Below are 26,987 nucleotides of genomic sequence, written 5' to 3' on the forward strand. Positions count from 1 at the left end.
GGTCCCTCCCATGGGTGGGACCAGGAAGGGGGGTGGTTACACCCCATATCCTGTGTCCGGTTTCGCGCCAGAGCTGGGGCTGGAGTGCCCCAGCAACTGGTTTGAACCGGGGTATACACAGGGACACCTTGTGTGCCCCAGGCATGTCTCATTCCTTTCAGCCCTGCCTATCTGGATACACAAAGTCCTGTCTGGGGTGGTGCTAGCACCTCCCCAGGCAGGAAATCCTTTGTCCAGGCCTCCATTGCTGGAAGGACTCCCAGCAGCAGGAGGTCAGACTTGTGTCTGTGGCAGCAGCATCCATTTTGTGATGCTGAGGCTCGGCTTAACTTTAACCGGGGTTCAAGTTGCTTACATGTCTTATCCCTCTAGAAGGGTGGAATGCTACCCCCGTCGCCAGAACTGGTGAGGGGGTAGTATTCCAAAGCGTATGACACCTTACACGACATGTTTTGATAATGCTATGCCAAAGTTAGCAATAACCGCGAGGATTATAATGCACTTAAGATTATATGGTATAGCGTTATCATGGAATAGCTATAAGGACATGGTTCCGAAAGCTGCAGACAGGCTCAGCTCATGCTAGAGCACCATCTCACATAATTCCAAGCACTCTGCCTTCAGGATTGATAAGGCCTGCCATAGGAGTGACTTATAGGAGTATATGTGTCCATTTTAGGGTTAGATATAGGTATACTATATCTGAAGCAAAGGGTGATTACACCACCTTGCCCCAGCTGTGTTACCAGCCAGTTGTGTCTGTTTAGATGGCCAGCCAGGGGTGGCACAATACATGCTGCAGCCCCTGGTAGGCCTTGGGTACACTTATGCCCTGGGTACCTATGGTACACTGTACAAGGACTTACAAGAGTGACCCAATACCAATTGGTAAATGCACCTAAGGTACATGTATGTCAATTTAGAAAGAGAACAGCTAGGCTGTGGGTCTGATTAGCAGGCCCACAGCCAGGGAAAGTCGTAAACCAGTGAAGCAAAAAGCAAAAATCTGGGGTGACCATAGGATTGCAGACCCTACTCTCCTACACGCAGGCAGTCATTTTAAGCGTATAATACATTATTTATTGTTTACATTGTTTATTTTCTCATTGATAGTTCAAACTACTAATGGAACATCTGGATCCTGATGAAGAGGAAGAGGAAGGCGAGGTATCTGCAAGTACAGATATTCGTAACAAAGCAATTACCTCTCTTCTTGGAGGAGGCAGTCCTAAACCCAATGCAGCTCCACCTGAAACAGAAGATGAGGAGAGCGAGGGAGAAGATAAAACAGGAGGCACTGCAGGGGTAAGGAGTACACCTAATGTTTAAGGGTGGTAGAGGTGAAATTGAACGGATTTTTATGCTTAATTTGCTGTAGTTAATTCTCAGGACACCAAAATGTATTCCAGTTAAAACATGTTGTGTGTTAGCAATGTCTAGGCCTAGACTTTGGGAATGCTGGCCACTTCAATACACCACTTTTCATAGCTTCTACTTCTGTGCTACATAAGCTATACACTCCTTCATTGTGAAATGTTCGTATTTTTCATGAAAGTATAAAGTAATCCTTTTTCAAGTTCTACCATGTTAGTTACAAATAATATTGTTACTCCAGTCTGTTTTCTGGATCAAATTAGCTTAGGTTACCCTCTAATAAAGGTTGATGTGCACTGAGAGTAGAAATATAAGCTTGGATAGGCATGGAATCTTCACTGATATGAGAATAACATTTCTTAGGTGTAAATTCCAGTAAGCTTTACAAGAGATTGTCACATGAACATGCATAGCTCCCATTTTTTTATTTTGAGATCTTCTTTTGAAGTAGCATTGAAATGATAATGTAGAGCTAACATTTTCCAAATTTACTTAATTCAGTTTTAACATGACAACATGTTAGAGATGGTGGGGATACGTTTTGCACAACAAAAGAAAACTCTAATTTTTTCAAACTTTCTAAACTGATCACCTTATCCACAGCTGTGACTCATTTTTCCACTTTGTGCAGTTAGCATATTTGAATCGCTAGATTTCTGCTTTTCATGTATCTTGGCTTATTTATGTTTGTTTGATTTTTGAAAAACCACTTGTTTCGTTCTATGGCATTAGTTCTCATTAATTTGTTTGGAGATACATTTTGTCTATTTGCAGTGCCTATCCTATGACTAATTGACACACCCCAAAATGCCAGTTAGACACTTAATCTTGCCTGAGACGTAGTGCACACTCTAAATGAAAAGCCTGCAGGAGCTGCTACATCCACTCTTTTTTTCAAATTGTACAGCCTTGAAAAAGTTGTGGGTTACATTCCGATATACGACGAAACACGTGTCGGCTGTATGAGAGTTTCCAGTGAACAGGAATAAATTTGAACCTGAATTACAATCAATCAATCAATGCATTTGTAAAGCGCGCTACTCACCCAAGAGTGTCTCAAGGCACTGGGGGAGAGGGTTACGTCACTGCTCGAACAGCCAGGTCTTGAGCTGCTTCCTGAAGGATAGGTGTTCCTTGGTCAGCCGAAGGTGGATGGGGAGGGAGTTCCAAGTTTTGGCTGCAAGGTAGGAGAAGGATCTTCCTCCAGCGGTGGCTCGGCGGATGCGTGGTACGGAGGCGAGGGCGTGGCTGGTTGATCGTAGCTGGCGTGTGGGCGTGTAGAAGGTCAGGCGGTCGTTGAGGTACTTTGAGCCCAGGTCGTGGAGAGCCTTGTGTGCGTGGGCGAGGAGCCTGAACATGATTCTCTTGCTGATGGGGAGCCAGTGCAGGTCTCTCAGGTGGCCGGAAATGTGGCTGTGTCGTGGGATGTCCAGGATGAGTCGTGCGGAGGCGTTCTGGATGCGTTGGAGTCTTTTTTGAAGTTTGGCTGTGGTTCCGGTGTAGAGGGTGTTCCCGTAGTCCAGTCGGCTGGTGACGAGTGCCTGGGTGACAATCTTGCGGAGCATGCGCAGGGTGTTGAAGCATGATGAGGAGACGGCGTTGACTTGTCTGGTCATCGAGAGGGAGGAGTCCAGGATGAAGCCAAGGTTGCGTGCATGGTCTGTAGGTATGGGACTGGTGCCCAGGGCAGGGGGCCACCAGGAATCGTCCCTGGCGGAGGGCGATGATCCCAGAATGAGTTGTCTGAGTTCAGTTTCAGGCGGCTGTTCTTCATCCACTCGGCGACGTCTTTCATCCCCTCGTGTAGGCTAGCTCTGGCGGTGGGGGGGTCGTTGGTGAGGGAGAGGATCAGCTGGGTATCGTCGGCATAGGAGATGATGTTGAGGTTGTGTTAGCGTGCGATGTCTGCGAGGGGGCTCATGTAGACGTTGAAGAGGGTTGGGCTGAGTGATGATCCTTGTGGTACGCCGCAGATGACTTCGGTGGCTTCGGATCTGAACGGGGGGAGGCGGACTCTCTGGGTTCTTCCGGCGAGGAATGAGATGATCCACTCTAGTGCCTTCTCTTGGATTCCGATATTGCTGAGGCGTTGCACTAGGGTGCGGTGGCAGACCGTGTCGAACGCTGCGGAGAGGTCCAGGAGGATGAGGGCCACTGTTTCCCCGTTGTCGAGCAGGGATCTGATGTCATCGGTGGCTGCGATCAGGGCGGTCTCGGTGCTGTGGTTGGCTCGGAAACCGGCCTGTGAGGGGTCGAGGGATCCGTTCGTCTCCAGGAAGGCGGCGAGCTGTCTGTTGACGGTCTTCTCGATGACTTTGGTCGGAAAGGGGAGGAGGGAGATGGGGCGGAAGTTCTTGAGGTCGGTGGGGTCCGCTGTGGGTTTCTTCAAGAGGGCGCTGAGCTCGGCGTGCTTCCAGCTCTCCGGGAAGGTGGCGGTGAGGAAGGAGGCGTTGATGATGTCCCCGAGATGGGGTGCGATGATGGCGTCGGCCTTGTTGAAGACGTGATGGGGGCAGGGGTCGGTGGGGGATCCGGAGTGGATGGAGTTCATCGTGCGGGTGGTTTCGTCGGTGCTGACCGGGGTCCAGTTGCAGAGGGTGGTGGTGGCGGGCGTTGGTTCGGTGGTTGGTTGCGTGGTCTGTGCGCCGAAGCGATCTTGCGGTGGAAGAAGGCGGCGAGTGAGTCACAGAGGTCTTGCGAGGGGGTGATGTCGTTGTTTCCGGCGCTGGGTTTGGAGAACTCTTTGACTATGCTGAAGAGTTCCTTGCTGTCGTGGGCGTTGTTGTCCAGTCGTTCTTTGAGTGCTTTCTTCTTGGTGGCGCGGATCAGCTGGTGGTGCTTGCGGGTGGCGTGCTTGAGGGCGGTCCTGTTGTCTGTGGTCTGGTTGTTGCGCCAGGCCTTCTCGAGGGTGCGGCAGTTCTTCTTGGAGCCGTTGAGTTAGTTGGTGAACGAGTGGGTTTTCTTGCGGCCGAGTCTGCTGGGAGGGTTCTTTAGTGGTGCGAGGTCATCGGCGCAGGCGGTCAGCCACTGTGTGAGGTTGCTGGCTGCTTCGTTGGGGTCCGTTGTGCTGGTGGGAGGGTTCTGGTCGAGGGAGGCGGTGAGCTGCTCGGCGGTGATCTTGCTCCAGCTCCTGCGAGGAATCTGTTGCGGGTGGTGGTGGGTCGTCGTTCTTCTGAAGCTGAAGTGGACGCAGCTGTGGTCAGTCCAATGAAGTCCGGTGGAGTGGCTGAAGGAGATGTGCTTGCTGGATGAGAAGACGGGGCCAAGCGTGTTGCCGGCGTAGTGGGTCGGGGTGTTCACAAGTTGCTTAAGTCCGAGGTTGGAGAGGTTGTCCAGCAGGGTGGTGGTGGTGTTGTTGTCATTGTTGTTATCCAGGTGGAAGTTGAGGTCCCCTAGGAGGATGTTGTCAGTGGAGGGGAGGGCGTTTGGGCTGATGAAGTCTAAGATGTCTTCGCTGAATTGCGTGCGAGGTCCCGGGGGTCTGTAGATGAGAGTGCCTCTTGAGGGTCGTCTTGGGGTCGGTGTGTATCTGGAAGTGGAGGTGTTCGGCGGAGGTGAAGGTGTTGTCCGAGTTGGTCGAGATGCGGATGGTGTTTTTGTGTACGATGGCGATGCCTCCTCCCATCTGGTTGACGCGGTCCCTCCGGGTGATCTTGTATCCGTCCGGAATGGCGATGGCGATGTCGGGCGCTGAGGAGGCGTTCATCCGGGTTTCCGTGAGGAAGGCGATGTCTGGAGATGTGGTGTCGTTCAGGTTCCAGAGTGCGAAGGCGTGCCTGTGGACGGAGCGGGTGTTGAGCAGGATGCACTTCAGGTGGTTGTTGCTGTGGCTCGGTTTGGTGGGCACGGTGCAGGTCCGGAGGCAGGAGAATTTGCAGGCATTGCAGGTGAAGGGTCCGTGGGTGCGTTTGGGGGTGGCTCGGTAACAGGCGGGGTATAGGCCGGCGTTGAGTGCGATGAGGGTGGTGGAGTCGTGAGTCCGTCGTGTGGGCTGGCCTCCTCGGGGGCCAGGGGTCCTGGCGCTGGGCGCGGTCCAGGCGCGGACGGGCGCAAATGGGCTTGCCTTCGGCGCACAATCAGCGCGCCACTGCGCGTGACCGCTGTGCATCCGCGCGGTCGCCATTTAAGGCTAAGTGGGAGGGAGGAGCAGCTGGGAGGACACGGAGAAAAGGGGGGCGTGGCCGCGAGATCACGGCGTCGGGAAGCGGGGAGCTGGGCTAACCAGGGGAAACAGGCAATACTGGATACAATGCACAAAGAATACAAGATACAGCAGGGGAAAACAGTGAGGCAGTACCAGCAAGACGAGCTAGGGAAACAGGCAAAACGGCAGATTCTGCCTGTGAGCAGCAGCGAGGGGCACACACAGCTGGGGGGCCGGGCGGAGCGGGAGTGACTGAGAACAGGTCACACTAACCTCCGCCGCGCGGTCGCCATTTAAGGACAAGTGGGAGGGAGGAGCAGCAGGGAGGCGGGAGCGGGGTGGACACGGAGAAAAAGGGGGCGTGGCCGCAAGATCACGGCGTCGGGGAGCGGGGCTAACCAGGGGAAACAGGCAATACGGGATACAATGCACAAAAAATACAAGATACAGCAGGGGAAAACAGTGAGGCAGTACCAGCAAGACGAGCTAGGGAAACAGGCAAAACGCAGATACTGCCTGTGAGCAGCAGCGAGGGGCACACACACAGCTGGGGGGGCCGTGCGGCGCGGGGGTGTCCTGAGAACAGGTCACACTCACCAGGTCAGAAATCATCTTTATTATACTTGGGACAATTGGTGGAGACAATTGCATATATAGCAATATTGCAGTCCCAGGCCGTGGCTGAGGGTAAGGACGTGGCTAAATTCACCATTCGTTGTGGCTTAGATACCGCGGACTCTCGGTAGGGCGATTTCTACGTCTGTGGCACTTCGTCGCCACCCCTGGTTAAGATCTATTGGGTTCTTCCCGGATGTCCAGAGCTCGCTTATGGATATGCTCTTTGATGGCTCTCGCCTGTTTTGTGATAAGGCCGACAGTGTGCTGGAGCGTTTCAAGGACTCTCGGGATACAGCCAAGTCCTTGGGCCTTTCCGCCTCACGCCCGGCCACGTCTACTTTTCACTCCTTTCGTGTTCACGGAAGGGGTGCCCCTATCTGCTCGTTCAGTTAAAAGCCTGCACAAAACCAAACTCAGCGTGGCTGTGTGCGTGGAGGCGGCCATGGCGGCTCAAGAGGCCGGCGTGAGGGCCAGTCCACCTCCGCCCCGTGGCATCCGCCTCGAAGCCTTCCTAGTCTGAGCTTAGGGACGCACCCCACGCCAGTGGGTGGCAGGATTAGTCATCACCTTCCTCATTGGCGTTCTGTCACTTTCGACATGTGGGTGCTGCAAATCGTCCGGGGGGCTTACTTCCTTCCCTTAGAGTATTAACCCCCCCTCTCCCTCGGGCCATCCCACCTCAGTTCCACCACATGTTGTGGAATCACTTAGCGCTTCTCCAGCAGGACGTCATGGCCCTCTTGACTCTGGCTCAGGTCTTGGCTGCCCCCGAGCCTGGAGACTGGATGGTAGCGTTGGACTTGCAGGACGCCTATTTTCACATCCCCGTCCTGCCGGCCCACCGGCGGTACCTGCGGTTCACGGTAGGCCAGGAGCATTTACAGTTTGCTGTGCTCCCCTTCAGCCTTACCAGCGCCCCTCAGGTGTTCACAAAAGTGATGGCGGTGGTCGCGGCTCATCTGCGCAGTTCAGGGGTGTCAATCTTCCCCTACCTCGACAACTGGTTGTTGAAGGCGGGCTCCCCCCAGGCAGTTGTCACCCGCCTCCAGACTACGGCCGACCTCCTGCATTTGTTGAGGTTCTCCATAAATGTGCCGAAGTCGCACTTGAGTCCCTCTCAGAAGCTCCCCTTCATCGGAGCGGTTCTGGATTTGACGCGGTTTCAGGTTTATCCAGCAGCGAGTCTGGGATATTCAGGCTATGATTCCGATCTTTCAGCCTCTATCCCGGGTTTCAGTCAGGATGACCCTCCGGTTCCTGAGCCTGATGGCCTCCTGCATCCTGCTAGTGTAACATGCCAGATGGCATATGCGGGCTCTGCAGTGGGACCTGAAGTTCCAGTGGGCTATGTCTGAACTGGGGTGGCTTGGTGAGCAAAATACCTATGGATTAAACCCAGATCTGTGATAGGGGGTGAATGTTTTGCCATTGTGCAACATTCCATCCATCATCTTGTGTGTTTTCCAGTGGGCGCAGCATCAGGGCAACATGTCCAATCATGTCCAGATCTCGGAGGGCACTGCACGACATATGCAGTGGTGGCTCACAAATCGGGATTGGGTCAGGCAGATCCCTCTTCCTTCCCCAACCGGAGCACACGGTGGTGATGGATGCGTCCCTCCTGGGATGGGGAGGCCACTTGGGAGAGGCGGAGATCAGAGGCCTTTTGTCTCCGGCGGAGTCCCGACTCCATATCAACCTTTTGGAGCTTCGGGCCATCCAACTTGCACTGAAGGCATTCCTTCCCTCTGTCCGGGGTATTGTGGTGCAGGTGTTCACGGGCAACACCATAGCCATGTGGTCCTGCTACAAACAGGGCGTGGTGGGGTCGTGGACCCTATGTCAGGAGGCTCTGCGCATTACCTTGGTGGTTCAATACCTGGTTCTCTGAAAGCCAGGGCGGACAAACTGTCGCTGGTGCTTGATGTATCACGAATGGGGTCTATTGTACGTCTTTCCGCCTATACCACTTCTGCCCAGAGTGCTGAAGAAGATTCGGCGCAACCGTGCCCTATTCATTCTTGTAGCTCCGGATTGGGCACGAAGATAGCTACTCAGCATGGCGATCGATCCTCCGATCTAACTGCCTCTTCGGGAGGATCTTCTGTCGCAGCAGCAGGGGAATGTCCTCCACCCGAACCTGCCCACCCTCCACCTCCATGTGTGGAGATTGAGCGGCGACAGTTGACGGCTTTCGATCTTCCCCCCGAAGTCTGTAATGCCATTCTAGCAGCCAGGCGTCCCTCCATGAAAACTGTATATGCCTGCAGGTGGAACAAGTTTGTGGCATGGTGCACAGCAAATTCTGTGGATCCCTTTTCTGCCCCTCTTTCTAAAGTCCTTCCGTTCCTTCCTTCTTTGGACCTGCAGGGCTTTGCTCTGGGCACTATCAAAGGTTATCTTTCGGCCATCTCCGCCATCTACAGCTTCCTGATTGGCCTTCTCTTTTTAAGTCCCCGGTTGTTGACTGTTTTCTGAAAGGCATTACGCACACATTTTCTCCCGTGCCATTTATCATGCCTCAATGGGACTTAAACCTTGTCTTGACATATCTGATGTGCGCTCCCTTCGAGCCCCTTCATAACTGTCCTTTGCATCTTCACTCTCAAGACGGCTTTTCTGGTAGCTATCACCTCTGCCAGAAGAGTGAGTGAGCTCCAGGCTCTTTCTTCTAAACCTACTTTCCGTTCGATCGGACAAAGTGGTTCTGAGGACCCGTCCTTCTTTCTTGCCAAAGGTGGTCACGTCCTTCCACATCAGGCAGCCCATCACTTTGCCCACCTTCTTTCCTCCTCCGCATCCTTCCGAAGAGGAAGAGAGGCTCCAACGTCTGGACCCAAAACGTACACTCTCCTTCTACCTGAGCCGCACACAACAGTTCCGGGTGGATGACCAGCTCTTTGTTGGCTATGTGGGCGCCAAAAAAGGTCGGGCCGTGCACAAGCAGACCATCTCTCGGTGGGTCATTCTTTGCATCAAGGCCTGTTACTTGTTGGTTAAGAAGGAGCCTCCTGTGGGCCTGCGTGCCCATTCCACCAGGGCTATTGCAGCAAGGTCCAAATATAATTTATACAACAAACTCCTGTTGGAATCTCTGCACGTGTACCAGCTAAACCCCATGTAAATAATTATTTATATCAATTTACTACCTATGCTGGGAGAAACACAATATTCGACCCTGTTCAGAAAAGCTGTGTATCACACTATTGCATCATCATCAGGTATCTTACTATCATAGTACATCTGCTGAATGTACAAAACAAACAGATTCCTTTATCTAGTCTTAGGCATGATTGGGTAGTTTGCAGCTAATTTTTCATCCAGGACTTTCACCTCTTCAGAAAACCTAAAACAAAACTCTTATCAATAGACTTTACATTAGGTACCACTAGCCATAGTCCAGGTGGCGTGCATTTTGTGTATCAACCTGTCTGATGTTTCTCTTCTCCTACCAGTCACATTATCCTGGGATTAACACTCTGCATAGCCAAAATCATCTAGATTGAGCCAGAATTCTTTCCGCTGTAATGGTTCTTGGGTCTTTGGTTAGGGAGGGTTTGTCCCCACCTATCTTATTGTAGTAAATTAACCCAATACAATATTTGTTTGCCTTACAACTATAAAAGCCAACAATCCTTTTACTGTGTTTTTCTCTCAAATACTAAAACTGTTTCACTTTGTTGTTCTAGTGCCCTGTATTTTTCCTTTTTAAATTAAAACAAATGTATACTTTGTGTTGAAACATGGGCTGACAGGATTAGGCTCTAGCTATTGCATGTGCTTCTGTCCCAAACATTTAGTATTTGTCTCCAGATGCTTTTAAGCGATCATCACAAATGCCTCTGTGTCCCACGTGTACAAAGGCTACTTCTTCCATTACAGGCCTGACTGGCAGCTAATGGTGAAGAGGAATCCATTCACCCAGGACTTTCTATTTGGTAACCTTCACGCCGCAGATTCCTTGCCTTGGAATTATCCCCAGGCGTCTGATTGGAACTGGAGTTTTTTGTGAGCTCTACCCCTTTTCAACAGTAGGTGGCAGTTTGGGCTCCACGTGGAATCAACCGAGCCAGAAGTGACGTGAGTGATGCCTACAAAGGTGCCATACCAGCATTAGTTCTGTTCTTTCTGCGTCATTCAGTGCAGATCCAGAGAAAAAGCTACCGCCAGTTATTTTTTGACTGACTCTTTTTCCACTTTTGTTGAAGTCTTTTTTAAAAGAGTTTTCTCCTGGTGTGGCTGGTATGTCAGCTAGAAAAACCAACTTCTAGCCCTGCAGTGTCTGTCATCGACGTTATCGTGATGGACCCTCATCTTGTTTCCCACTTTTGCCTCAAGCATGACCAAAACTCAAGACCAGCGTCAACTGCCGCGCCATGCAGACCAAGGCCTTGAGGGAGCACAAACTCCTTGTCACGTGATGCTGTGACTGTTTTGATCCCGGTCGAGAAGAAGGTGGCGGGATCTGTCGCAGAAACGAAGATCTTTGTCGCACTCAGAATAGTCTACTAGTAGGTCCCACAGGAAGAAGGTGAAGAGGTCTTCATCTCTGGACATGGCTAGAACATCAGGTCATATCCCTAGTGGTTCAACACATAGCCGGGTCTCTGAACACCAGGGCTGGCAAACGTAGACGTAGATGTCTAAGGGATCACAAGTGGCTGCTCCATCTGGAGGTGGTGCAAAGTCTTTCAGCAATGAGGAGAGCCTTTGTTAAATCTATTTGCCACCACCAAGAACGCCCAATGTCCGCGGTTTTGCATGCTGTGTTTTTCAGGGCGGTTCTCGCTCTCATATATTTTGTTCATCTCGAATGCAGCTCAGGGTACCTGTATGCCTTTCTACCAATACCACTCCTGACCAGAGTTCTCAAGATTATCAGAAATAACTGGGCCAAATCATTTTTGTGGCTCTGGCTTAGATAGTTTGGTATCCTAAGCTGGTTTGCATGGCATTGGTCTTCCGATCAGGCTGCCCCTTTGAGAGGATCTTCTGTTGCTGCAGCCGGGGAGGGTTCTCCACCCGCACTTGTCAATGCTTCGCCTTCATGTGTGGAGATTGAGCGTTGACCACTTTTTAGCCTCCTGCCCAAAGTCTGCAATGTTACCTCGGCAACCAGGCGTCCCTCTGCCAAGACTGCATACTCCTGCCTTGGGCAGGTTTGTGGCACTGTGCGCAAAGAAATAGGTTGACCCTCTTGCTGCTTCCCACTCTCTGGTCCTTCTTTTTATCCTTTCTCTTGCCTGTAAGGGCACTGCTTTGGGCACCTTAAAGGACTATCTTTCTGCCATCTCAGCCTTTCTACAGTTTCCAGATCAGCCACCCTTGTTCAAATCCCTTGTTGTTGATTGGTTCTTGAAAGTTTGCCACACATTTCCACCTTCGCCCTTCCTCAGTGGAACCTCAATCTCGTCATTATATTTCTGATGTGCGCTTCCTTTGAGCCACTGCACAACTGTCCTCTCAGGCTCCTTACCATCAAGACAGCTTTCCTAGTGGCAATAACACCTGCCCAGATGGTCAATGAGCTTTATGCTTTGTTATATAGCCTTCCGTACCTGAACATCTACCCTGACAAGCTGGTTCTCTGCACTAGAGCAGTGATACTCAAAGTACGCCCCAGGAGCTGCATGCAGTCTTCCTGATATTTACATGTGGCCCCCTGGACAACAAAAGCTCTGGACTGCTGTTTACTGGACTCAGCCCTACCATTTAAAAAAAATGTTAAATAAACCGCAAACATTTATTTAAAGATTGATTGCAGTAAAAGAAAAGAAATTACTAGTGTGTACTGCTTCCCTCAACTTAAGGATCTGAAAGAGACACGTTAGTTATAGATTCCTTACCTTAGAATATCCCGAGGCATCAGACTGGATCCGGAAACTTTTGTGTAGCAATACCCCTGCGCGTCAGTAGGCGTCGTCCGCAGCTCCGCGTCCGTCGTCGGCGTCGTTAGCGCCGGAAAGATGTCGCTGGAGTACTTAGACGCCGCCCTCGCGCGCTGACGTCAGTTCTTCTTTTTTCCGCGCCAGCTAGCGCAGATCTGGAGAAGCTCTACCCCTTAGTCACTTTTTGACTAAACTTTTTTGATCTATTTTTCTAGAGTCGTTCGACTCCTACGGTGCCGGTAGGGATGCCCGGGTTCAAGCCCTGGTCCAAGTGTAACCACATGATGTCGGTTACCGACCCCCATCGTCCGTGTCTTCAGATTTTAGGCCTCGACCACGACTACCGTACCTGCTCCGACTGCCAGGCCCTGACGTCGAAGGCTAGGTGGGAGCGGCCCCGCAAGCGACTTAAGATCCGGTAGTCGGCCCGCGCCGTTCAAGGTCCCGGTCCCACAGGAGGTCGAGGGACCGGTCGCGGGGTCGAAGCCCTCGTAGCTCCGAGAGTCTGCATCGGTCTTCGGGATCAAGATCCTCAGGTAAGAGGCATGAGAGGTCGGAAAGGAGTCATCGCTCTCTCAACCCACCCCGACGCTCGCGCGACGCGGCCGGGGGTTCGGGTGGCACCACCCACGCTGCTCCAACGGAGTCGCGGGCGTCGCATCCTGCCCCACACCTTCCGGTCCCTGGGCAGGATGCAACGCCGGAGGAAGTCGAGCGGTGCCTCATGGCCATGAGGCCCCTCCCTCTTCCGCCGGGTTCTGTGGTGCTGTCGGGTGCTTCGGCTCCGAAGCCCCTGGGTGTTTCGGCCCCGATGCCGCTGTCGATTTCGGTCCCGGCGCCGCAGGCCCCCACTGGATCTGCTTCCGGATCCGGGTCGTCGCCGGTCGACCTCACGACCTCACCGATGCCGGACCCTAGGGTGTCACCCCCGGCGCTGCCTACGGGCAACGCCGTCCCTACTCCTGCCCTCGATTCGGTTCTGGCGCCGGAGCGGCGCCCCTCTCAACTTCGTTTGGAGACTTTTATTTCCACGAACCGGCCCCATCCTTTGAACTTGAATTTCAGGTGATGGGTGATGAGGGGGATTGGGAGGGGTCTGAGGACCCTCGGGCACAGGAGTGCCGATCTCAGCAGGACTGGACATGTGAGCTTGGGGATGTCAGGGGACTGGACACTTCGCCAGACACTGGTTTTGTCCCCCCTCCAACCGTGGCTATGGAGGAAGGGGCTACCTACAGTGTAGTGTTGACGCGGGCGGCCAAGGCCTTGAGCCTGGAGCTCCCCTTTGCGGCCGTGAGGACAAACCTCCTCACTGAGGTCCTTAAACCGCAGGCAAGCTCGGCTAAGCCTCTACTGCCGTTTAATGAGGCCTTGTGTGGCGTTCGTTTGGGCACTTGGTCCAGGCCCGCTACAGGTCAGCCTGTAGATAGGAACGTGGCCAGACGCTACCAACCAGCTCTGGGCGACCCTTGCTTCTTGTCCACCCATCCCACCCCCGAGAACCTGGTTATCAAGGCCTCTACTTCCCAGATGCATTCCGACGGCTCCGCCCGATCGGGAATCCAAGAGGTATGAACAATTTGGAAAGAAGGTGTTCTCGTCCCTGAGTTTGGGACTGCGGTCAGTCAATACCGCATGCCTCTTGGCCGGCTACACTCTGTGGGACACGGTCGCGGACGTGCTGCCACAATGTCCGGAGGAGGCCCGGGCTAAACTCGCCCAAGCCCTTGCGGAGGGTCGAGATGCGGCACGCTACTCCATCCGGTGTGGGCTGGATACCATGGACTCACTGGGCAGAGTGATGGCAACCACGGTGGCAGTTTGACGCCACGCCTGGTTGAGGACCGCCAACTTTTCGGCTGATGTCCACGCTACCCTTCTGGACATGCCGTTTGATGGCCATCGCCTCTTGTGCGACAAGACAGACCATGCGCTTGAGCGTTTTAAGGACTCCAGGGCTACGGCCAAGTCCTTGGGCCTCTCTGCCCCACGCCAGCAAATGGGTGCCTTTCGCCCCTTTCGTGGCCAAGGAAGGGGCGCTCCCACACGTGCTGCCAGCCACGCGCCGCAGACTAAAACACAGAGCGGTGTCATGTTGGCGGTTGGGGACAACGGCAAGGCCAGTCCACACCTTCCCCTGCAGCATCCGCCTCAAAACCCTATTAGTCGGTGCTTTCAGGCCCATGTGATGCCAGTGGGGGGCAGGGTTCGCCATCACCACTTCCACTGGCGCACTGTCACGTCGGACAGGCGGGTGCTGCAAATCTTCCGAAGGGGCTACTCTCTCCCCTTCGAGACGACCCCTCCAGCCATGCCACCGCAGTACCACCGTGTGTCGGGGGATTATTTGCAAGAAGGTCAGGGGGGGCCTGCGCCCTATCTTGGACCTACGGAACGTAAACGGCTTCCTCCCGAAAGAGAAGTTTAAAATGCTGACATTGGCTCAGGTCTTAGCTGCCCTGGACCCAGGAGACTTGATGGTAGCGTTGGACTTGCAGGACGCTTATTTCCACATCCCCGTCCTGCCGGCCCACCGGCGCTACCTGCGGTTCACGGTAGGCCACGAGCACTCTGTTTACCGTGCTCCCCTTCGGGTTTACCAGCGCTCCACGGGTGTTCACGAAAGTGATGGCGGTGGTCGCAGCTCATCTGCGCAGGTTAGGGGTTTCAGTCTTTCCCTACCTCAACGACTGGTTGTTGAAGGCGGGCTCGCCCCAGACAGTCGTCAGCCACCTCCAGACAACGGCGGACCTCCTGCACCAGCTGGGGTTTTCCATCACTTGCCGGAGTCACACCTGTGCCCCTCTCAGAAGCTCCTCTTCATCGGAGTAGTCCTCGACTCGGCGCAGTTTCGGGTTTATCCTCCCGAGCAGCAGGTCCGGGATATTCAGGCTCTGATTCCACTCTTTCAGCCTTTATCCTGGGTCTCGGTCAGGTTGACGCTGCAGCTTCTGGGGCTGATCGCCTCCTGCATCCTTCTGGTGCATCACGCCAGGTGGCGGATGCCGGCTCTGCAGTGGGACTTAAAGTTTCAGTGGACACAGCATCAGGGCAACCTGTCCGACCATGTCATGATCCCAGAGGGCACTGCGAGACAACTGCAGTGGAGGCTCACGGACCGCGATTGGGTCAGCGGCAGATCCCTCTCCCTTCCCCAGCCGGAGCCCGTAGTTGTAACTGACGCGTCCCTCCAGGGCTGGGGAGGCCACATGGGAGAGGCGGAGATCAGAGGCCTCTGGTCTCCGGCGGAGTCCCAGCTCCATATCAACCTTCTGGAGCTGCTTGCGATTCGTCTAGCACTGAAGGCATTCCTCCCCTCTGTCCGGGGGAGTGAAGTGCAGGTGTTCACGGACAACACCACCGCCATGTGCTACTGCAACAAACAGGGCGGGTGGGGTCGTGGACAATCTCCCAGGAGGCTCTGCGCCTCTGGCAGTGGCTGGCACATCAGGGCGTGACCCTGGTGGTTCAACACCTGGCAGGTTCTCTGAACGCCAGGGCAGACTAGCTCAGCCGAAGGTGCATGATGGATCACGAATGGCGTCTGGACTTGGACGTGGCGCAACGCCTCTTTCTGCTGTGGGAAGAGCCTTGGTTAGATCTATTCGCCACCGAAGAGAACGCGCAATGTCATCAGTTCTGAGCGTTGGAATTTCCAAGGTGGCACTCGCTCGGGGACGCCTTTCGTCGCGAGTGGAGTTGCGGTCTGTTGTACGCCTTTCCGCCTATACCACTTCTGCCTAGTGCTGAAGAAAATCAATCACGACCGGGCCCAAGTCATCCTTGTGGCTCCGGACTGGGCGCGAAGATACTGGTATCCCGAGCCTCTCAGTATGTCAGGCGGTCCCCCGATCCGTCTGCCTCTTCAGAAGGACCTTCTGTCACAGCAGCAGGGGACGGTCCTCCACCCAAACCTGTCCAGTCTCCACCTCCATGCTTGGAGATTGAGCGGCGACAGTTGAGGCCATTTGACTTGCCTCCTGAAGTCTGTAATGTCATTCTGGCAGCCAGGCGTCCCTCCACAAAGTTGGTATACGCCTGCAGGTGGAACAGATTTGTGGCATGGTGCACAGCAAATGCTATGGATCCTCTCTCTGCCCCTCTTTCTGAGGTTCTTCTCTTTCTTTTTTCTCTTGCCCAGCAGGGCTCTGCTCTGGGCACTATCAAGGGCTACCTTTCTGCCCTTTCAGCCTTCTTAAGGCTACCTGATCAGCCTTCTTTGTTCAAGTCCCCCATTGTAAACAGATTCTCAAAGGGCATCACCCATATGTTCCCTCCTGTTCCTTTCGTGATGCCCCAGTGGGACTTGAACCTGGTTCTAACTTACTTGATGTGCGCTCCCTTTGAGACGTTTCATAATTGTCCTCTACGTCTTCTTACCCTTAAGACTGCTTTCCTGGTTGCCATCACCTCTGCCAGGAGAGTGAGTGAGCTCCAGGCTCTTTCCTCTAAACCTCCTTTCCTTTCGGTCCATCCGGACATGGTTGTGTTGCAGACAAGGCCCTCTTTCCTGCCCAAGATAGTCACGGCCTTCCACATCGGGCAGTCCATCAGCTTGCCCACCTTCTTTCCGCCTCCGCATCCCTTGAAAGAGGAAGAGAGGCTCCACCGTCTGGGCCCAAAACATGCGCTCTCTTACTATCTGAATCGCACACGCCAGTTCCGGGTGGATCACCAACACTTTGTTGGTTACGTGGGCGCTAAGAAAGGACGGGCGGTGCACAAGCGGACCATCTCTCGGTGGATCGTGTTGTGCATCGAAGTGTGTTACTCCTTGGCTAAGAAGGAACCTCCTGTTGAGCTGAGGGCCCCCTCCACTCGGGCCACGGCGACTACTACTGCCCTGGGCCGAGGAGTGCCCTTGCAGGACATTTGCCTGCCGGCTGCGTGGGCCTCGCTGCACACATTTGCAAGACACTATTGCCTGGACAGCCAAGTCCGGAGGGATGGCTTCTTTGGCCGTTCCGTCCTCCAGGACTTCTGGTGTGATTATTGGTTCGCAGACCCACCACCGGGGTTGGTATTGCTGGGGTATCTATTCTAAGGTAAGGAATCTATCACTAACGTGTCTCTTTCAGATGCACAAGTTACTACTTGTGTAACGATATATCTGTAAGAGACATTAGTTAGTGATAGATTCCTCACCGCCCCACCCATCCTCCCCGTTCTGCGAACCGATATCTAGGGTTAAGGTCATCCCCTTTCAGGGCCCTAGTTTCAAGGCAGCAGTGTTGGTTTTTAGCATAGCTCTGCGTTTCTTACGCGGAAAAGCTGTGTCTAAGAACTGATGTCAGCACGCGGAGGCGGCGTCTAAGTACTCAGACGACATCACAGCGCTGACGACGGACGCGGAGCCGCAGACGACGCCTACCGACTTGCAAGGGCACTGCTACGCAAAAGTTTCTGGATCCAGTCTGACGCCTGGGGATATTCTAAGGTAAGGAATCTATCACTAACTAATGTCTCTTACAGATATATCGTTACACAAGTAGTTACTTGGGCATCGTTGTCCACAGGGCCATATTGATCATTGTACACACATTCAATCTACATACAACTACTTACAAATATAAAACCGATATGTAACTATTTGTTTGAGGCATGTGAGCTGTAGATCACATGCTTTGCATAAGCCTGCCATCTAGTTTTGGGTCCGGATGTTTGCACATTGTTTTTCTTTTAAGAAGTATTTTCCAGTTACGAGGTAGGTGACTCCTCCTTTCAGTGATAGTGCGCATGGGCATCGACTCCATTATTAGATCTTTTTTTTCTGCCATCGGTTTCAGACCTGAATCGCTGCGCTCAGGTTTAAAACAGTTTCTCGAGTTCCCCTCTGCGTGCAATCCACTACCTTTGACTGCATTGTTTCTCGATCGCGTTTCCCATTCTGCGTCTATCGTTTCCATTCAATCCAATCGAAAGATTCATGGAGGGTCATTGGGCCTGCCCGCGTCTGACCTGCTTGCAGTTGATGGAACGGACTCCATTTAAATTCTGTCCTCTGTGTCGCTCTAAGTTTCATCACACTGACTTGCTCAAAGTCAGCAACTTGTGTCTATCCCCGGAACACGACGAACAAGACTGCGATGCGTGCCGATCATTTCGATCCAAGAATACACTAACTGACCGTCGGGCTCGACGTCATGAACTGCATCAACATAGCGGCTCCACACAGACATTTTCAGGGGAAGATTCCCGGAAGAATTCCATGCACAAAGAGCCGAAGTAGAGGAGGAACACATCTCCGTGTCCGAAGCTGACGTCAACACGGATAAGCAAGTAACAACGGGTGAGTATACAGTGACTACTGACACTCCCCTGCTCCAATACTTACGGAAGAAAAAGGCTCCGATCCTTTCTCCGCCCACGGGCCAAGATTGGCACCAAGAAAAGGTTTCCAACACTCTGGCTTGGCTCCAAAACATACAGCAAAGCCTTTTTTTGCTCGGGATGGAGTCTGCCCCGTTTGGGCACCGATCCGATATCTTCGGCATCAAAATTCAAGCATGTACGAGTGACCATCCCTTCAGCACCGAAAATAAAATCTTCGGATCCGAAACCTCCGACAATTCCAGCACCAAAAACCAAACCACCTCCTCTTCCATCCAAAGAGCTTCGTTTTGATGTTCCACCTTCTAACACAGACCTGAAACAAAAGAAACTGGCCATCAATCCAGACACTGGAAATATTCATGTGAAATTACCAACTAAAAGGAAACCATAATTACTAGTGGAATGCCACATTCCACTTACAAGAAAGAATTTTGGTACTATTCCTTCTCCTCCTCCTATTACACCTCCTTCATCCATTGACACAAATGTATTGATTACACCCACAAATTCTCCACAACCACAGTCACCTGATCACTAAGATGATGAGGATGGTGATATACCTCAGGACATTATTCCTGATCCATGGAAGTATTACAATACAGATCCTAATACTTATAACAAACCGGATCTATATCCTTCCAAACCCTCCACACCAGATGACAATCTAGGATACATAGAGCTACTCAATAGGGCTGCTGAGTATCGTGGGTACAACTTCATAATGATGCCCTTGAAGAGGATTTTCTCTTTGAGACTTTAAGTTCCTTTCAAAGAGCAACACAAACACTACCTATGCTCAAGGGAATGCTTAAACACCCAGACTAGATTGCTAGGGACCCTGTGCGTGCAAGGATTGTCACACTCAGAGTAGACCAGAAGTATAAAGCAGGTATTACTAGGTGGGGTCAACTAATTATAGACGGGAATTTAATTGCCTGGAACGAATTACAAGAACTTGTTGGAACAGAAATATCTAGATTTAAATATATCCAACTAGATAGCTGGGTGAGATCGCAGACCCGCACAGATACTAACATTGGGTAAATTAATGTATTAGAACAAATGCTGGTAGAGCGACCCACTGGAGGAAAAGAAGTAGCTACCTGGTATTGGCAGATCTTAGAAGAAATCAATGGGGAGTTCAAACTACCAGACGAGTTATGGGGAACAGTGATCAATACTCCATGTGATGAGAAATGGCAACAATCGTGTAGCTTATTGTACAAAACGGTAAAACCCGCATGGTTAAGACGCAATCATCTTTTTTCAATACACCGTGCATACATAACACCATTAAAACGGTCTAAATTCCTACCAGATAAAAAATGTAATAAATGTAACATGGTAGGTGCCAACAACATACATATGTTTTTAGAATGCCCAGATATCTCGAATTTCTGGGAAGAGGTGAAGAATACCCTTAATTCTAGTTTACATACACCTTTGATAATTACTCTTCCACTTGTCATCTTTGGAATAGAAGATAATATTAAGGGCAAGGAGAAATCTTTCCTCTTTTATGCAATTCTATTGGCGAGGAGACAGATCTGCATCCAGTGGATAGAAAAACACCTCCTTTATATTCTCGGTGGTTTACATCTTTATACGAAACATCTAAAATGGACCTCAAAAGAACTGCTAGTAAACGTAATTTGGCCTTTTGGGATCTTTTAACTAACTGGAAGTGAACCCGGGTTTTTTTTTGTTTTGTTTTTTTTTCCCCCGGGTCCGATGATTATGCCATTAATGCTCTTGGATCAGGGTCAGCTCCGTATCGATTTGGTCCAACAGGTTGAAATATACCTAGATGGAGCTAAATATACTCCTTCTCTGTTTTGGGACACCTATGCCATCGATAAATCAACTCACGTCTTTAAGTCGTGCAAGGTGGTTGGTAAGACCTTTGACGGAAAGGGAAGGCAAATGAGGACAAAAAAAATAGAAAAAAGATAAAAATTAAAAAAAATCCAGACACTGGAAATATTCATGTGAAATTACCAACTAAAAGGAAACCATAATTACTAGTGGAATGTCACATTCCACTTACAAGAATGAATTTCGGTACTATTCCTTCTTCTCCTCCTATTACACCTCCTTCATCCATTGACACAAATGTATTGATTACACCCACAAATTCTCCACAACCACAGTCACCTGATCACCAAGATGATGAGGATGGTGATATACCTCAGGACATTATTCCTGATCCATGGGAGTATTACAATACAGTTCCTAATACTTATAACAAACCGGATCTATATCCTTCCAAACCCTCCCCACCAGATGACAATCTAGGATACATAGAGCTACTCAATAGGGCTGCTGAGTATCGTGGGGTACAACTTCATAATGAGGCCCTTGAAGATGATTTTCTCTTTGAGACTTTTAAGTTCCTCTCAAAGAGCAACACAAACACTACCTATGCTCAAGGGAATGCTTAAACACCCAGACTAGATTGCTAGAGACCCTGTGCGTGCAAGGATTGTCACACTCAGAGTAGACCAGAAGTATAAGGCGGCACCTACTGACCCTATCTACATCAAGAGCCATGTTCCATTAGACTCCATGTTAGTCTCTAACACTCGTAAAAGAGCAAACTCACAGACCACAGGAGATGCCCCTCCTCCTGATAAGAATTCCAAACTCCTAGATGCCTCTGGTGAAAGAGTAGCTGCGCAAGCAGCCAATCACTGGCGAATTGCAAATTCCCAAGCTCTTTTAGCACGCTATGACAGGGCTCATTATGACAAGCTAGAACATTTAATACAATTTTTTCAAGATGAACATTGGAATAAAGCTAGTAACCTAATTCAAGACGGAAAATTAATTTTCAACACATCCATTAGGTGCGCTTTAAACGCAGTAGATACCGCAGCTCGCACATTGAACACTAGCTTTGTGTGACGGAGATACGCTTGCCTCAGAATTTCTGGGTTTAAACCAGAGGGCTAGGCCTTTAAGAGCACCTCTTTGGACCTACAGTAGATACTTCTTTGGAGAAGATGAAGAAAGATACAGAGGTCGCGAAATCCATGGGGGCTTTGCAACTTCCTTCCAATCGGGGCTCCTTTCGCTGCTTCTTTTAAGGGGGGGGCTCAAACAACATATAATCAGAAATCCCTCCTCCTCTTACTAAGGCCATAATCTGTCGCCCTCTTCAAGAGATTACTTTAGAGGGGGATTTATAGGTAATAACGGCAAGGGAAGAGGTAGAGTCAACTCTTCACGTACATCCCCTGCAAATAACCACCAGTGACTTCCTTCCTTTACTCCTGATCATTGCACTCCTGTCAGGGGACGTCTCTCCTAATTTCTACCTGTCATGATTCCAAAAAACCTCAGACCGATGGGTTCTACAAATTATCCAATATGGTATTGTCTGGAACTTACCGCCATTCCCCCAAACATTCCTCCAAGATTACACAAAATGTCCCAAGAGCATCTCAACCTTCTCAAACAAGAAGTTCTCTCTTTATTGGAATAAGGAGCTAAGGAGCTAGTCCCACTACAGTATCATGGGGCCGGGGTATACTTCCTATACTTTAATATACCCAAAAGGGACGGCTCACTCAGGCCTTTACTAGACCTGAGAGACCTAAATCTGTACATCCAATCAGACCATTTTCACATGGCAACACTCCACCAAGTGCTCCCACTCCTTCAGCAAGGCGATCTTCTGTCTACTTTAGACTTAAAGGACGCCTACTTCCATATTCCAATACATCCTGCTAATCGCAAATACCTCAGGTTTGTGGTAGTGCGACAACAACTGAGGTGGTGAAGTGAGCTAAAGAATGGTGATGGATTCAACCCAGATCTGTGACTGAGGTGAGTTTTTAAAAAGTTACAGCGCTCCGTCCATCTTCTTGTGTTTGCCCATTGGGACAACATTACCAATTCAAAGTGCTTCCATACAGAGTTACCACTGCTCCCAGAGTATTCACCAAATGTATGGCAGTAGTTGCAGCTCACCTGGAAGACAACACATTCATGTCTTCCCATACTTAGACTCCTAGCTTATCAAAGCCAGCTCACAAGCAAACTGTCTCAAACACACTCCCAGAACAGTACAGCTGCTCCAAGCTCTAGAATGTCTCTAATTTCCCAGTTCCAGCCTCACCACTCATTGCCAGCTCTGGCATTCATGCAGTTACTGGGAATGATGGCGTCTTGCATCTTAATAGTTCCCTATGCCTGACTTGAAATGCGTCCCCTTCAGGAATGCTTAGCACGTCATTGGAATCAGTCTGAGGGTCAGTTATCAGATCTAGTGTTGGTGATTGGCCACACTCCTCGCTCTCTGCAGGGGTGGAATCCACAAAACCTTTATAAGTGGTGGCCCTTCATTGACCCGGTTCCACAGACTGCTAACAGCAGACTCATCGCTCACAGGTTGGGGAGCTCATCTCCAAACTCACTCAGTTCAGGGCATGTGGAGTCAACAGCAAAAGCAGCTCCACATCAATCACCTAGAGCTACTAGCAGTAGTTCTAGCGCTCGAAGCCTTTCAAGTTCACCTTGAAGGCAAAGCTGTCCTGATACGTACAGACATGTCAAGAACAGATGCATACTGGGTAAGTAGCATTTTCCTTTCACCCAATGAAGAGATCTGTGTGCATTAGCCACAACCCCTCATCTTTCTGAGGTTGTCGATACATTAGGTGACATTGAATTGTGCCCGAAATTTAATGCGAATATTGACTTGTTTGCTTTTCCCATTACTTAATCTAACCTAGTTGCCCACCATGTTACATTGGTAAATTAGAAATATTGGATATGTCAGTACGCATACATGCACATGCCTCCACTACCCCTGTTTACCACACCCACCACCCCTTTAACAGAGCTAATAGGTCTCCCATCCCTTCCTCTCACTCACACCAGTCTCATTCTCCATACACTATTCCAGAATTTCTGATATTGTTTCTCTTCAGGTCTTTCTGCACAGTTTCTTTACCATAACATTTTTCTGAAAACCAGACCTCAAATGCACTCTCCTCCTTTTCTTTCGGTGTCTTCTGTGTACACAACAGCAGCCTCTTTGTGTCTAAAACCTTCTATTCCTTTTTTTCCTCTTTCTTAAACACTGTTTCTGCCCCTCTGTCTGGAGTTCATTTACCACTTCATGCACAAACTACCTAGCCCTCTCAATCTTCTTTCTATCTATTCAATGCAGCTCTCACCACTATATTCACCATGCCACATAATTCCACTACACAAATAAACTACACACCACACAATTCCACAACTAACAATTCCAATTCAAACCACATCATTCCACTACACACAACATACATCCACACCACTACAAACAAAAACATAAGTAACATATCATTTATGCCAATAGTTATACCTTTCACAAATGCAAGACAAATTGCATTGCAAATGCTTGTTGCTAGTGGTGTGAAACATTACAGGAATACCACATCATGTGATACGTAGACAAATACGAATTTTACAGATAAACGTAACTATTAATGCATGCTGTTGTGTTCTTTTTTTATAGAAAGGGTTTAGAGGAAAAAGGCAGTTTAAAAGATAGGAAGTAAGATTTGTCCAAAGAAAAAGGTAATTTTCATTTAGCATTAATCTTCTACTCTCTCCCTTTCATCCTGGCAAGTTTTGTTTGCTGTTATTTATGTACGTGTGTTTAATATTTTGTACTAAAGCAGTGAGGGTGGCAACATGTTTGGCAGTGGTGCATCTGACTAGCAGTGGGTTATTGCCTTTGGGTTAGAAACTCTTAATGATTAATTGTGTAAAGAAGGACTAGCCCGTTTTTATTAAGTCTTGTAATTGTTTTTCTTCTCTGTTTAGTTAAGAAAATCAAAAAGACTTTCAGACTCTTCGGACTTAGGAGCACAGATGAATGAAACAGTTGAAGCCACGGATGTCATTGCAATTTGCTGTCCAAAGTACAAAGATCGGCCACAAATTGCAAAAGTAGTCAAGAAAACTAGCCATGGCTACAGTATACAGTGGATGGCAGGTTCTTACAGTGGAGTTTGGGCCGAGGCAAAACGGCGTGATGGACGTAAACTGGTGCCTTGGGTAGACACTATTAAAGAATCAGACATTATTTACAAGAAAATTGTTCTGACGAGTGCTAATAAGTTAAGTAACAAAGTTGTTCAGACATTAAGGACTCTATATTCAGCCAAGGATGGAACATCCAGCTAATGAATTTGTAAATACAGCCAAATTGACTGGAAATGAGAACAGAAAAACTTGAACTCTCAGTTTTCTGATGAAAAGTCATTTGTTTTATGAAGAGTAAGAATGGAACCTGGGACACAGGAAAAAAGAAGGAAATGTTTAGTAAACATTTTTGCGTGGGAGCTTCCTTCGCTGTTGTGCAGCAGAAAATTCTCAGTTCATTTTTACTCCCACTGTATTATAGTTTAACAAATGTTTATATCTTGAAAAAATGTTTTAAAATAAACAAGTGAATGTTGGAAATTAGTGTTCTTGGAGTTTAACCTAGCGGCGGATGGCTTTCTTTTCTTAGCCCTGTTTCAAGGAAAGCATTGTTTTTCCAGGCTGTAAATTGGTGAAATCTCCTGGATATATATATAATTTATTCTGTTGAAAAAGCATGCAGTATCTTTGACCTATCTGCAGGAGTTTTTGTAAATGTAGATTTTGATGTATTAGGTCACCCTGAGATAATACAAGAAAAGGGATCCCCAGCAAATCTGGTGGAACGAATACTGCAATAAATTTTTTTACTTCTCTTTGTTACTTGTCTGTTTCCATTTGGATTTCTTACTGTACAGATTTGTTTAAAATTCAATGATATTGTTTGTCTTTTTTGTACATTTTATTATATCCTTTTCAAAACAGGGCATAAAATATTGTTTTTAAGATATGTACAGGCTGACTTCTGAATAATTGATATCTTATTTCACCCATTTGAAGGGTGCAAGCTAACCCCAGGGTTTTATTGTATTTTGCAATATGTAGTATTAACTATATATGATTTAGCACTGTGCCAAACACATTTTCAAGAGTACATTTTGATATAAAAAGAGACTATAGATTATTCTTTGTATGCTTCAGTTTCTTTCCACATCAATCCAAAGTGATTGTCATTTATTTCATCAATAGTTAAATTGTGGGACGAGAACAATAGTAGCAGTATCTAGCCGAACACCTGTTTCTCTCTAGGTTACGTTTGCAGAGGTTGGTATTCCATTAAAATCTGTGCCTACGGTGCAATTGAACATTAAATTGCAATTGTGGCAGTGCACTGCTTAGGTTAACAAGCGAATGAAACAATGTATCTCAGTTGGCGTGTTTTATTAAGATAGCTTTTCTACTGTTTCAGTTAATATTTTCACCTGATTCTGTTATTAATATTTATTGTAAAGCATTTTTCCATACTGTGGGTTTGTCATAATTTATTGCTAGATCACGTGCATTTTACAGACGTGGAAAAATAGGGAAAACTATCTTATACAGCCTGCAATGTCTACTGTACAGCAGTAATTAATATGCAAATGTTTTCTACCGTTTACGTTTCTATCATTCCATTTTTTATGGATGGCAATGGTACTGTAAAATGTATCTTTGTACAAAGTATTAAAATGAAAAAAAATATACAACCTATCTATAAAAATTCTTCCCTATCTGATTTTATTTTCCCCATTAAAGAAAATATAGTTATAGAATATTTGCTTTAGCTTACAACAGGAAATTTACAAACGTTATTGTATAGGATTTAAATGAAATTAAACCAATTAATCTTCGTAAGTAAGTGTTCTGCGTGCAGAGGAAGCCTAATATTTTGTGATAGAGGGCAGCGTTACTGAAATTCTTGTTTATGGCCTCTACCTCCAATTTGACTTCTAAAGTTTTCAAGTAAATGTTCCTGCCATGAAAAAGAATTTATACAGATTAAACCATGGTTGTAATGGTTTAACACCAATAATGTTGTTCCCAAATATGTTGAAGTGGAATGACATTTAAACTGATGACTGTGCCGTGTTTAGCCCTAATGTGGTGTGCAGATAGATACAGGCTGTGTGCCTTATTTGGTGGCGGTGAATTTTCTCCATGTTGATTGTTCAAGTTTTTTATCTCGGTGCACGTGCTATTTTAACAATGGCCATATGTACAAGTTGATATTGTTTTTTTACACAAAAAAGGTTGCTGATGTGTACTTCTGATCCAGATTACAAACCTTTCAAATATTCCCCAGGTGCCAAATTAGATTCTTAAACTCCTCAACGCAGTATTCCAGTGCCCCGGAAATGGCAGAGCGGAGCAGCATAAAAGCGCCACCCCTGCACACAAACATCAATTCTTTCATTTAGCACCCTCAAACACAATTCCTAGCACTGCTCCCACTTCATTAGTCTTCTGATGTCTCCCAAAGCAACATCCAGTTTGCAAGGGAACAATGTCTGCTCCTAAAATTACAGGCTTCAAACAATGCCATGACTACTTAAAACAGATGTTTGTCATGGACCTGTGACAGAGGTGTTTTTTTCTTTTTTTAATACTTTTTATTGAACAGTTCGACAAAAGCACATCAATTGAGTACAAGCAGGCAACCTCATCTCTCACAGCGACATCGTATATTATACAAAATATCCAAGAAAGAACAGGCATTGATCAGGCACCCTCAC

At 48.9% G+C, this 26,987-nt stretch overlaps 1 protein-coding gene across 2 annotated transcripts in view; it reads left to right on the forward strand.

Annotated features, from left to right (window-relative positions):
- The window catches only part of NIPBL (NIPBL cohesin loading factor), a 1,086,041-nt gene extending 1,060,948 nt beyond the window's left edge, over window positions 1-25,093 (forward strand). The window contains exons 37-39 of one of the 2 annotated variants that reach the window (XM_086960544.1): window positions 1,114-1,305; window positions 23,864-23,925; window positions 24,175-25,093. In XM_086960544.1, coding sequence (XP_086816670.1) covers window positions 1,114-1,305; window positions 23,864-23,899 — 228 coding nt within the window. In that variant the 3' untranslated portion in view covers window positions 23,900-23,925; window positions 24,175-25,093. The remainder of the gene's footprint in view (window positions 1-1,113; window positions 1,306-23,863; window positions 23,926-24,174) is intronic. The other variant, XM_086960543.1, reaches the window with a different exon arrangement.
- The last annotated feature ends 1,894 nt before the right edge of the window (window positions 25,094-26,987 follow it).

Source organism: Lissotriton vulgaris, chromosome 3_1, assembly GCF_964263255.1.
Source record: "Lissotriton vulgaris chromosome 3_1, aLisVul1.2, whole genome shotgun sequence".
Taxonomy (NCBI): Eukaryota; Metazoa; Chordata; class Amphibia; order Caudata; family Salamandridae; genus Lissotriton; species Lissotriton vulgaris.